The 13,164-nt window shown below is 29.8% G+C and overlaps 1 protein-coding gene across 1 annotated transcript; it reads right to left on the bottom strand.

Annotated features, from left to right (window-relative positions):
• Positions 1-8,120: 8,120 nt before the first annotated feature.
• On the bottom strand, positions 8,121-9,809 carry LOC125871157 (uncharacterized). The gene is made up of 3 exons (XM_049551751.1): positions 9,589-9,809; positions 9,265-9,370; positions 8,121-8,504 (listed from the first exon to the last, which is right to left on the bottom strand). Exons 1-3 carry the CDS (start codon positions 9,619-9,621, stop codon positions 8,335-8,337), a joined length of 309 nt encoding a protein of 102 aa, XP_049407708.1. The 5' UTR covers positions 9,622-9,809; the 3' UTR covers positions 8,121-8,334.
• Between the last annotated feature and the right edge of the window lie 3,355 nt (positions 9,810-13,164).

Raw genomic sequence — 13,164 nt, 5'->3', positions numbered from 1 at the left:
AAGTGGGTGAGGAGTTTAGTGATCCAGACTATAATTTGTCCGATGAAAATGACGATTTCCGGGATGTTATTGATGATCAACAAGTTCTTATTGATGATCAACAAGTTCTTATTGACGATCAACAAGTTCTTATTGACGATCAACAAGTCAAAAAGCTTAGAGGAAGACCCAAAAATGCAAGTGTTAATGTGCCAGTTAGCTCTGAAATTTTAGTACCTCTACAAAATGCTGATGTTGAATCTGATTATGCATATTCAGATGAATTGCCTGATGATGATGTTCAATTTGATAAAGGAGAAAACAATGGTCAGAAAAATAATATCTATGAAGAATATGATAAAGGTAAAAACAAGAATTTGCCTAGATTTGCATTAGGGATGAAGTTTAAGAATTTCAAGCAATTCAAAGAAGCTTGCAGGGAATTGGGTATTAGAAAAAGAAGGCAGTTACGTTTTAAGCCCAATGATCAACAGAGGGTGGTTTGTATTTGTAAGGTTAATGACTGCCCCTTTAGAATTTATGCTAGTAAAGTGAATAAGCATGATCCAACTGTTCAAATCAAGTCACTTTATCTAAAACATAAAGGTGCTAAGGTGATTGATAATTTCCACTTATCTCCTAAGTACATTGCTAGAAAGTATTTGAATATTTTTAGAGCTGATCCAGGTTGGAACATAAGTGGTATTGTTGAAATAGTAAGGAAGGACTTTGATTATACTATAGAAAATTTGAAGGCTTGGAGGGCTAAAAGTAAAGCATTAAAATGGATTTATGGTGATGAGGGTCTTCAGTATGGCAAGTTACTATCGTATAGAGCTGAATTATTGAGATCTAATCCTGGATCTAATGTTGTCATTTGGAGAGATGGGCGAAAATTCTTAGGATTTTATGTGTGTCTGGGAGCACTTAAGGAAGCTTTTAAAGTGGGTTGTAGGCCATTAATTAGCCTAGATGGTTGGTGGCTAAAAGGCACATACGGAGGAAATTTATTATCTGTCGTGGCAATAGATCCAAATGATTGTATATTTCCAGTCGCTTATGCCGTGATAGCTGAAACAGAGAGTAAAGAAACATGGAGCTGGTTTATTGACAATCTTGGATATGATTTAGACATCAGAAATAGTCACCACATTGCCTTTATGTCTGACAGGCAAAAACTGAGTAAAAATCTTTTATATTTTTTGTTCTTTTTTCTGTTTAGTATACATATGTTACTACTTTGTTTCTTATGTAGGGTCTGATTGGAGCTGTAAAAGATTTGTTTCCAGAAGCTGAACATAGAAATTGTGTTAGACACATGTATCAGAACTTCAAGCAAAAACATAAAGGCAAAGCTTTGAAGGATTTGGTATGGAATGCTGTTAGGGCTAGCAATAAGGTGATCTTCCAGAAATGCATGGAAGCACTTGATCAAGAGGACAAAGCGGCAAGAGAGTGGCTCAATAACTCAGAAAGGCCATTTCAAAGTTGGACTAGAGCATTGTTTAGAACAAATACAAAATGTGATATGTTACTCAACAACTTGTGTGAAAGCTTTAACAGTTAATTAATTAAATACTTTCATCCACTTATTTTTTGGTCATCACGCTGTTATTTATGCCTTTAGGTAATTGCATAAGTTACATTGTCAGGCTGAGGTTGTCTTCGGAAATATCGACTGATAAGTTTCTTGTTAGGATGGTGTTGTTTTCTGTTATTTGTGATTATGTTGATCACCTTTATCGACTGGTGTATGTTAAGTTGGAGTAAGGTCTATGCACACTTTATCTCTTAGACCTTACTTGTGAGATTACACTAAGTATCTAGTTGTTGTAGTTATTAGTTTGCAATATGTATTACTAATGTAGCACTTATTTTAGGCATATACTTGATACTAGAGATAAAGCTATTATTATAATGCTAGAAATAATAAAAAACAAGTTGATGAAAAGAATGTACAAGAAAAGAGAGTGGGTTGCAAAGTCTGATAGTTCAATTTGCCCAAAAATTGTGAAAAAATTGAACAAGATTAGCAAGGAAGCAATTTGGTTTAAAACTAATTATTCAGGGGGACCAAGAGTCTCGGTAGATGGTCCTGGTGGAGTTAATATTGTTGACATGAAGGCAAAGAGTTGTACATGTAGAAGATGGGAACTTACTGGACTACCATGTCCTCATGCATATGCATGTATTATTGGAAATAGTGAAAGAGTGGAGGATTATGTGAATACATTCTACACAATTGAAACTTTTAAGAATGTATATTCACATTACATAAATCCAACAAATCCAGAAGATCACTGGCCTGAGGTTGTGGATTGTGGAGAGGTAATACCACCTAAAATTGTGAAGAAAAAACGAGGAAGAAAGCCCAAATCAAGGAAAAAAGAGCCTGAAGAATTAGAGAAGAAAAAGAAGGCTGAAGCTGTAGGAAAAGCTGAAAAAAGAGCTAAGCAAAAGTCTGAAAAAAGGCGACCTCAAAAGTTATCCAAAAAAGGTTCTACGCAGGTTATGTGTTCGATTTGCAAAAAGTATGGACATAATGCAATAGGACATTATAAATTTGTCAAAGCCGGAGAATCATCTTCAAGCCATTATTTGGAGGCTATAAGTCCAGCTGAAGAAGCTTCAAATGATGGGGATTATTTAAATATGTAAAGCCCGGAGATGTGGAATAATAATCACCAAGGATTGAATTTGGCATATTAGTCGACCATTACTCAGGTAATCATTGTTTTAAAGTTAATACAATTTAAATGCTTTCTCTACCATTATCTTTAGTTCTTTTTTTTTTTTTGTTCACAAGGCACCAATTGAAGAACAGGTAATAGTTGTTCAAACTGATGTAGTGGCTGCTCAAGGTGTTGATGAAGTTGCAATTAAAGATATCGAAACTACTAGACTATCTCATACTTCTAAGAGAGGCAGACTCTTTAAGAGAAAAGTCATGAAGGAGTACATTGTTGAAGTTCATAAGAAGAAGAAGAAGAAGAAGATTGGAAATCCTAGCAAAGTATAGAAATTATCTTTGTAATTTTTTGTGGTTATGTGATACACCTATTACAACACTATATATTGTTGTCGTTCTTTTTTTTTTGCTAACAATGGTGCTCATAACAGCCTAGTATGTAATATATTTTTAGAAATGCTCTAATGTTACTTGTATTTTGCTTATTTATATTGGAATTGATGTACAAGTATGATTATGTCACATGGTGGACACGAGAGGCAATATAGTATGTGCCATTGAATTTAACATTTATTTCCAACGTTGATTATAATTTTTTAAATGTTATTGATAAGAAAGAAATTTTGATTGAAATAGTCCAAAAAAAAAAGAGTTATGGATTTTATTGCAAAAACAGGATTTAAGAGGGGAACACATAAAAATGAATAAATTTTATAATTTTGTTTTTTTGTGGGGTCCATGATTACATGACATTAAAATAAATTAATTTTATAATTTTATTTATTTGTGGGGTCCATGATGACATGGCATAAAAAATAATTTATTTTGCCATGTCAGATTTATTTTAGTGACAAATATAATTTAGTGATTTTAGAAGATAAAAGTGTAAAGTTGAGTGATTTTAGTGATACAAAATAAAGTTTAGTGACTTTACAAGATAATTTCTCATAGTTCAGTGACATTTTAAGATATTAACTCATGTAATTTATTCTAAATAGAAAGAGGGTTTATGCAGTAATTGTGATAAAACCTAAAATCTTGACAATGGAGAAAGAGTAACCATAAAAGGGCCTTGTTGGGCTTGTTTGGGGTAGACTTAATTGACTCAACGAATTGGATTTTTGTTTTGGGCCCTTCAAGGGATCAAAATTCAAGTAAAAATAGATTTATTTTTGGGTTGCAAACTTCAGTCATATATATACACTTAGACATCGAAGCCCGTGCTAGCACGGGCCCAATATGTATCATTTAATTTTTTGTTTCAATTTATGTGACAAAGACAAAAGTAAAGAGTTAATCAAACTTTAATATTAATTTAAAATAGTTTAAATTTTTAATTATTGTTAACTATGGGGAAAAAAAATTATGTCTTTTAACATTCTAAATTGCTAATTATTGTTGTATGATTTGTAATATCTTTTACGCAATTTTCAAATAATAAAGGTTATTTCTTCTTTCTCAATTTATGCGGTACTAATAAAATTTCGAGATTCAATCAATTTTTTTTCTTTAAAATATTCTACTGTTAATTACTGTAAATTATTGTACTTTCTAAGTAATTTCATTTGTCCAATTTATGTGTCACCGATAAAATTTGAAAAGTTAATCAGATCTTTTACATATTTTTATAGCTTTTGAATATTTAAGTAAATAATTATTGTGATTTATAATATTTTATACAATTATTTAAAAAAATTAAACAACAAACAAAACAAATTCATCATAGGAAAATTACCAAAGCATCCTTCAATACATCAATAATGGGTCTCACTTTTTGTTTAAAAAAATATGCATATTGGGAGGATATTTTTGTCCAAAGTGGAAATAGAATAAATATAAAGCATTAAAGTCTTTTAAAATTTTAAATTGTTAATTCTTATTGTATGATTTATAATACTTTTACGTCATTTTCAAATAATAGAGGTCATTTCTTCTTTCTCAATTTATGTAGTACTAAAAAAAATTTGAGATTCAATCAATTTTTTTTGTCTTTGAACTATTTATAGCTGTTAATTACTATAATTTATAGTACTTTCTAAGAAATTTTCAAATAATAGATATTATTTCATTTGTTCCAATTTATGTGTCACCGGCAAAATTTGAAGAGTCAATCAGATCTTTTATATATTTTTATATCTTTTAAATATTTAAGTAATTAATTATCGTGATTTATAATATTTTATACAATTATTTAATATAGTAAAATAAATTTAAAAGAAACAAACAAAACGAATTCATCATAGGAAATTACCAAAGCATCCTTCAATACATCAATAATGGGTCCCACTTTTTGTTTTTAAGAAATTGCACATTCGAAGGATATTTTTGTCCTAAGTGGAAATATTGTGTAAAAAATGTGTATTTATTGTGATTTTGAATGTTTTGTGTGGTAATAGGACGCACGCAAAGTTAAGGTGTCTTTTTGAAAATCTGGGACAACTTCAAGTATCACTTAATATTTTTTCTCAAAATCTAATTTACTTTCGTAAACTATATGTCATATCAAAATCAGATTAACAAATTCAAAAGGAATGAGTAATAAATAACTCATACAACGACATATTTATTATTTAAAAGAAGTACTCCTTTTGGTTGAAAGCTAACAAGATAGTTACAATGTAACTAAATACTATAAAAATCTTTGCATTGTAGCTTATTATATATAGATACATGTATTCGAACAAATATTGATGAATTTTAGTCATATAAATATGAATTTTTAATAAAACGAATAAATTCAATATGATTGAAATTTAGTTATATGTGCCTAAATTTTAATAAATACAGTAATTTATAGAATGAAAAGAATCGACGCTAAACGTGAAGTGAATTTAAACTCTAAATTATCTTTTTTGTTCAAATATAACTTTAATCAAGATGTAGTAATATTGTATCTTTGATGTAAATGTCTTTTCATTTATTAAATTTTATTGTAACAACCTGATTCCGTCGTTAGGGAAAAGTCAATGAAGAAAGAGTTGGGATCAGAAAACTTGTCGTAGTAACTTGAAATTTCCCAACCTAGTCCAGATTTGGATGAAATCGGAGTCAGTAAAGTCTAGGGAAATCTGGTAACAATTGGGTGATTTAATTATGATTTTGATTACATGAGTGGATAGCTAAGATGTTAAGGAACCCGTACGACTTTACGGAATCGAATTCGAGCGAGTAGAACTCTCGAAAATGATCTTAGCGTGAACAGGTGGTCTTTGAATGTCAAGGGTTGAAGGTGTGTTGTGAAATGGGGGCTTGGAATTCAAATTCCAGTATTCTGTCTCCGTGCGTGCCGCCGTAACGAGATTGATGCCGCTGTAGCGGGATGGATCTCGCCATAGCTGGACAGACGCGACTTAAATAGGGTAAAAAACCCCCAAAAACGTTATTTACTTCAAAAGTTTGTTCTTGAGAGCTAAGAAATGACCCAAAACTATTTCTTGAAGGTTTTCCATCTCTTCTAGCACTAAAGATAAAAATTTTACTCCCTTAATCCGTTTTTCGATCCGTAGAATGTAAATTCATGGGTAATTATCGATGGGGGAGGGTTTGATCTGGGAATTATGGTGGAAAAATCCCTAATCTGGATATGGGGATCAAGGGTTTGGTCTAGGGTTATTGGGTTTGTTATAATCCGGATAATTAGACCTTTGATTGTTGATCCTTGCGTAATTGTTGTTTGTAGACCTAGAACAAACGGAGAGAATCCGAAAAGGAAAGATTCAAGTGCCTTAGGAGATTCAAGCTTGGATTCGAGATAGGTGATGGTTGTGATTTCATGTTGGTGTGATATATGTTTGTAATTGCTTCATTATAATGCAAGTATGTATGCAAATGTTGCATTATTGATCACCCTAATCGTAAATGAGGATAATTGGAATAATTGTATGCCATGAATCACCTCTTGTTGTATGATTGTGAGAATATACATTGTGATTGTGAGGATACTTGTTTATCTTTTCAAAGCATTAGATAATGACAAAGTATAGATCAATTTGAATCTTAAATTCGATCATGTTGAAAGATCAATTTGAATCTTAAATTCGATCCTGTTGAAAGATCAATTTGAATCTTAAATTCGATCCTGTTGAAAGAATACAAATTTTAGAATTTTCTTCTAATATACATAACCGAATAAGGAGATATTATATACAGAAGGAAACTTGTCAACCTGCTGAATTAATTTTTTCAATAAGAAATTTTGAAGGAATACAACGTGACTTCAATGGTCAATGATTTAAACCTCCATATTCTCAATGTTTAGAATATAACATTAAAAACGATGCAACATTTTATTTATGTTTTTACATGTTTGAAAATGGGCTTGGAGTATATGGGAAAGTAAGTGATTCTTTTATAACGAAATATTTTCGAAGTTAAAATAAAACTTTCGAAATACTTAAAAAAAGCATGTTGGTGGCTTTGACAATTGTCATTGACATTTTTCTCGATAGAATTGGAGGTAAACTTTTAGTGATTGTTAATGGTTATCTTTAATTGTATTGATCAAACTTAATCTTTTCTAAGAAAACTTGATGATAGTGTTATTTATAAAAGTCAGGATGATGGTCTCCTTAACATCCATCACCAAGCTATTGCAGGCTGAATTTTTCATTTTGTTAAGTTTTGATGGCAGATCATTTTATATTTGTATTGGTAAGACTTAAGAGGTTGTAAATATTCACCGAATATATTGAAATGCACGCACCTACAACATACATGGAATAAAGAAAATATTAAAAATAAAATAAAATACCAACATGGACTCTTATACTTTGGCACGTGGACTGAGGAGGCACTGCCAACTAAAGAACGTGGCAATAACGTGTCAAACAGTTTTGCTTGCCACCATCACAAATCCAAACATCACTTTTATTTATTATTTCCCATTTTAAAACATATAAATCGTCGATATAAATAATTTTTACATTATTATCATATTATTTTTATAAGCTAAAGCGTCAATGTATATAGTTTAAAAATTTTCAATCAAAAAATTATCTATCATCTATTTTATATAAATCGTCAGTATAAATAATTATCCCTTATTTAATCTACCTTCCGAATCAATAGAAGAAGGTATTAAATTACTTTTTAAGAATTTTTTGTTAATCATTAGTTTTACTCTTTTTGAATAAATCACAATCATTAAAGTAATATAGTAGAAGAGGCCTATAGAAGAAAATAATTGACTTTTTTTCCCTTTCTATTTCTAATTTTAGTATAAAGAAAGAGTAGAAACTAGGAATACACTAGAAGATTTGCTTAAAGATTTTTTTTTTCGAGAAACATATGAAGGAACTTGTCTTTCGAGTTTTAGATTAGATTGGTTTCATCGTTATGATTCTCCCATCTAGATTAATCACTTGAGTATGCATTCAATCGGTACAATGAATAAAAAAAACACATCCATCTTACATTATTTCAAATATATATATAAAACTTTAAAAGAGAAATTTTCTTATTTAATTATTCATATATGTAGGAATAAGACAACCTATAGGACCACCTTCCATTCATGAACCCTATCTTATTGTTTTATTACCCCTAGAACTTTTTGAATGAACTAACCATTGAGCTAATTTTGAAAGTTCACATCAAACATCATTGTCACAAGAATAGAGAAGAAGGCAAAATTTGCTAATACTAATAATATAATATAATTGTTGTGATCATTTGTCATTGGAATCTTTATTAGAAGAAGAATCCAACATTATATTATGGATTCTTTGTCTTGTCATCTCCAATTCACCATGTATTGATGATGATACTTTTGCTTCTCCCCTTTTTTTGTTGTATGCCTCAAAGAACTCTTTGTTTTCTTTCTCCAATCCCTTCCACACTACATATAATTTCATTATTCAAGTTAAATGTATACATATCTCTCCGATCTATTTTATTTTATGTGACATTTTTACTTATCAAATTATATATCACAATCATAATATTAAAGCTTAATGTTATATGGGATAAATTAAAATTAAATTTTAGTCATGAACTAAATAATACCACAAAGGGTACCAAGGGATGGATAAAATTTCTATATTCTTAGTTAAATATCTTGAATTCAAGTCAGGAGTAAAAAGACATTCTACAAGAAACACTTTTTCTACTAACCGCCTTATGTGGTGCGAATTTGATTATCGCGCTATCAAATACTAACACTAAAATATATATTATATAACATTGATAACTATTTCTCAGTCCCAAATAAGTCAAGATCAACTATATGTGACTTTCATTTTATTATTTAAGCTAATATCACAACCATCATAATTAATAAATAAAATAAAATAAAAAGATGTTAAAAATATATAGGAGTATAATAAATAATACTAATAACAATAAAAGTTTCATACGAGTTTAAAACCTATCCTCAACTAGCTAGTAGGTATCATCTAATTTATATTGTTATTATATGCCTACCCCCTACCCTGTAAAATCTAAGTATTTACACGATCTTCTTCTATTCGAAGAAATAATTCATCAAAATAATAATATCACAATTAATATCTACACATCTGAAATCGTCCTCCCAAACCCCCCAACCCCACACATCAAAAAAAGGCAAAGAAGAGTGACAAAGTGGACTAGTTAATTACCTGTGGAAGTGATAATAGGCTGGATATTTGCATGTTTGGAGAGTGCATCCATGCATTCTTCTTGGCTCATGTTGAATATTATACATTCTTCTATCAAATGTTGCACCTACATCACCACCACCACTTTCTTCATTACTATATAATAAAAATAATAAAAAACCTTCTATATACGATATATCGTATAGTAAAAAATATTTACGCAATCATATCAGTTAAAAGATAACTTAAATCGATCTAAAAATCTGTTACACGATCAGTATATATAACTTAAATCGATCTAAAAATGAAAGTATTGCAAGAAAAGATGTTAACTAAAATACTTACCATGTGGATGTATTGAGAAGAAGAATCACCCATTTCTCTATATCTTGCACAAGATCAAATTGTTTTTTTTTTCTTTTCTTTTCATAAACATTAAGAGTAGAAAATAATTACTAGAAAGAACCCTAGTTAATTAATTAAATTAAGAAGGGGAAGAATTTAAAGGTAAGCATTTGAGTAGAAAATATGAGAAAAAGATGGAGAGAAGCACAAAACATATATGGAAAGTTAGGCATATGTTAGTGACTGCACAATATATATATATGGAAATATCTTTTATTGGAGAAATTCAAAATTATATTCTCCGTTCAAAATAAAATTCATCGTCGTCACAATTTAAGTGATATTTTTCGCATTTCAAAAGTCAAATGAGTGTTTTTAATTATAACCTTTTCAAATATATTAGTAAAGTTTTTATATCTGAATGCATAGTCAAAATTATTAATTTAAAAAAATGACTCTCAAAATTTAAACGATATCAATTACAATACCAATAATAAAAAAAAATTTAATAACTCAATTATTTAAATACCTAAATTTTCACCTAATTAGAAAAAAAGTTGGATTCTCCACCTATAACTATTTAAAAAAAAGAAGAAGATGTAATCTTATAAATAGAATTTAAATAAATGAATGATATATAAGAAAATATTTTCATGGCAAAAGAGGGTATAAATGAAATAAATGGAAGTGGAGTATCATTCATTGTATAGTGAGTATTAAATTACAACAATAATAATACATTGGAATACTAATTTAAGGGTGATGTCTTTCTCTTGTTATGGGGACTCAATAGCCCACGTGGTACAAAACCTACGATTGGCTGCCATGGATTACACCGGATTATTTCAAAATTCAAAGTTCGTATTGGAGTTTTGATTGTGCACGACAAGGCTTATTCGGGGTGACTGTCATGGGATTACACCATTTTGCCCCTATTTTATGTTTAGTTTTTTTTATCGATATACTCCCTCCGTCCTTATTTAGTTATCCATATTTTCTTTTTTAGTTGTCCCTATTTAGTTGTTCATTTTGACAAATTAAGTAAGGACAACAAATTTGTTCCTATTATACCCTTAGTTAAAGTGAAAAGTTGTCATAAATAAAGTAAATAAACTTATGAACTTTCCAACATTGATTAGTTATCTTGAGTGAATTTATTTTGGAAGTAAATTGTACTATAAGGGTAAAATTGTAACTTCATTATGCTAATTATTGTTGCCTTAATCTGTGTGTCATTTCTAAAGTGGACAACTAAATAGGGACGGAGGGAGTAATATATAAATATGTCTCTTAATTTGCTTCGATTGATATTTATACTTTCCAATTTTGGATGTACATAAGTATAGACATAAATATGTCTTTCAATTTGTTTCGGTTGATATTTATATTCTCCAATTTTGAGTGTACATAAGTATAAACATTTAAATTTGTATAAAATTAAAGAAATAAACGCATTCGTCGTACGAGACATACTATATGAAAATTTGTGTCGGTGTCTTATGTGTATTATGACACGTTAGACATGTGTGTCTACTTGTTAAATTTTATACAAGTTTAAGTATCTACTTGTGTATATCAAAAGTTAAATGACATATATATCAACTAAATCCAAATGAAAGAGCATATTTATGTATTTTGTTTTTCTTTGGGAAAATACATAAAAACCCCCTTGAACTTGGCACGAAAACTTACTTCAGTACTTAAACTTTACGGGTAGTTATTTACCCCCCTAATCTCTTTTCAAGTGAATTTAATATCACCCTAAAATTATAATACCAGTCTCACAATGGCAAGTGCATTTCACACGCGCCACGTCATTGATATGTCAGCGCCACATCATTGCCACATCAATGCCACATACAACATTATTTAATTTTTACTTTTTTAATTCATTTTTTTTGTTTCTTTTTATTTATTCATAATTAAATAAGATCCATGTTCCTCAACTCAATCACGATTGCAATTTTGACTGAAAAATTAATTTGAAATGAAGAAATTATAATTTTTCCATTAAAAAGAGCTTCAAGTTCATCACATTCAAACACTACCATAAATAATAATTTTGAAGCAAGAACAAATTGTTGGCTTTTCTATTTTTTCCCTATTCATCACACCCTTTTACGGATCCAAAGGGAATGGAGGTGGGGTGGGGGCAGTTCAAAGAAAGAGAAAGAAGATGGAAAGTTCAATGAAGAAGAAGAAGAAGAAAAGGGCGATGCAGTGGTGGTTGAGGCGGCAGATTTGAAGAGAAAGAAAAAGGGTGAGGCTTCTAAGAGGAGAAATAGGGTCGAGATGGGGGTTTCGAAGAAGGAGAAATTAAAGAGGTGGGGGATTCGACAAAGAAGAAAGAGGTGGTGCAAGTGGTGGTGGAAGGCAAGAGGGGTGGTGGGGTGTGAGGAAGATGAAGGAAAAAAAGATTATTGGCTAAAAAGAAAAAAAATGGGGCCCACTTATTCTTTTTCTCTTTAACTTTTGATATTTACGCGCAGTAAATTTTTTTGACTTGCCACGTCAGCTGTTTGGGGGATATTAAATTCACTTGAAAAGAGATAAGGGGGGTAAATAATTACCCGTAAAGTTTAAGTACTAAAGTAAGTTTTCGTGCCAAGTTCAGGGGGGTTTTTATGTATTTTCCCTTTTTCTTTTATTTACTCCTTTGTAGTAAACAGTTTGATATATATATATATCTTGTGTATACTAAAACTTAAATGACATATATATCAACTAAATCCAAATGAAAGAGCATATTTATGTATTTTGTTTTTCTTTTATTTACGCCTTTGTAGTAAACAGTTTGATATATATATATATATTATGTTCGTACGCAACTTTAATTTTTAAAAATTAATATGTTATAGCGATAAATTTGATTTCTAAAAAGTAAAATATTAAGGATCAGCCAACTTGAAAGAAAAAATAGAGAAAATACATTAAAAAAAAAAAAATCTCTGAACTTGGCACGAAAACTTACTTTAGTACTTAAACTTTACAGGTAATTATTTACCCCCCTCAACATATTTGAAGTGAATTAATATCACCCTAAAAATATAATATCAGTCTGAAGTTGGCAAGTGTATTACACACGCGCCACGTCATTGACACATTAGAACCACATAAGCGCCACGTCATAGCCACATTGGAAATTCTCTAAAATTTGATTTTTGATTTTTTAAATTCATTTCTTTCTTTCCATTTCAGAATATTTAAATACTAGTTAATCTTTAGTTCTTAATTAGTTTAAGAAATATTGAAATCATTAGCAGTGACTTTTTTTCAATACTCAACGTCATTTACTGCCATGTCGATTTTCGGTGTTCTTCATTTTTATTTTTTTTATATACTAATCAAGGTCTAATTCTTAACTAATTCAAGAAAAAACACATTTATTTGTAGTAATTTTTTTTTAAAAAAAAACACTTTCTCTACTCATTGCTTCAATCGCCATTGCCAACCATTAACATTATAGATCGGTTAACAAAACCTCATCTTCTTTTATGCCAAAGTCTTTATTTTTCAAAAAACTTCATAACTTTTTAAGAAAGATCAAATCTCCAAAGTAAAGAGTAAAAAAATTAT

This window comes from Solanum stenotomum, chromosome 7 (genome assembly GCF_019186545.1).
Source record: "Solanum stenotomum isolate F172 chromosome 7, ASM1918654v1, whole genome shotgun sequence".
NCBI lineage: Eukaryota > Viridiplantae > Streptophyta > Magnoliopsida > Solanales > Solanaceae > Solanum > Solanum stenotomum.
Note: the sequence above shows the minus strand (reverse complement) of the source record. Positions and strands in the feature narration are given on the sequence as shown.

Coding starts and splice junctions, on each gene's coding strand:
- LOC125871157 (XM_049551751.1), bottom strand. CDS start 9,621: ATGGGTGATTCTTCTTCTCAATACATCCACATG. Junction 9,371..9,588: donor CTTCTCAATACATCCACATG/GTAAGTATTTTA, acceptor GTGGTGATGTAG/GTGCAACATTTGATAGAAGA. Junction 8,505..9,264: donor GCCTATTATCACTTCCACAG/GTAATTAACTAG, acceptor AATTATATGTAG/TGTGGAAGGGATTGGAGAAA.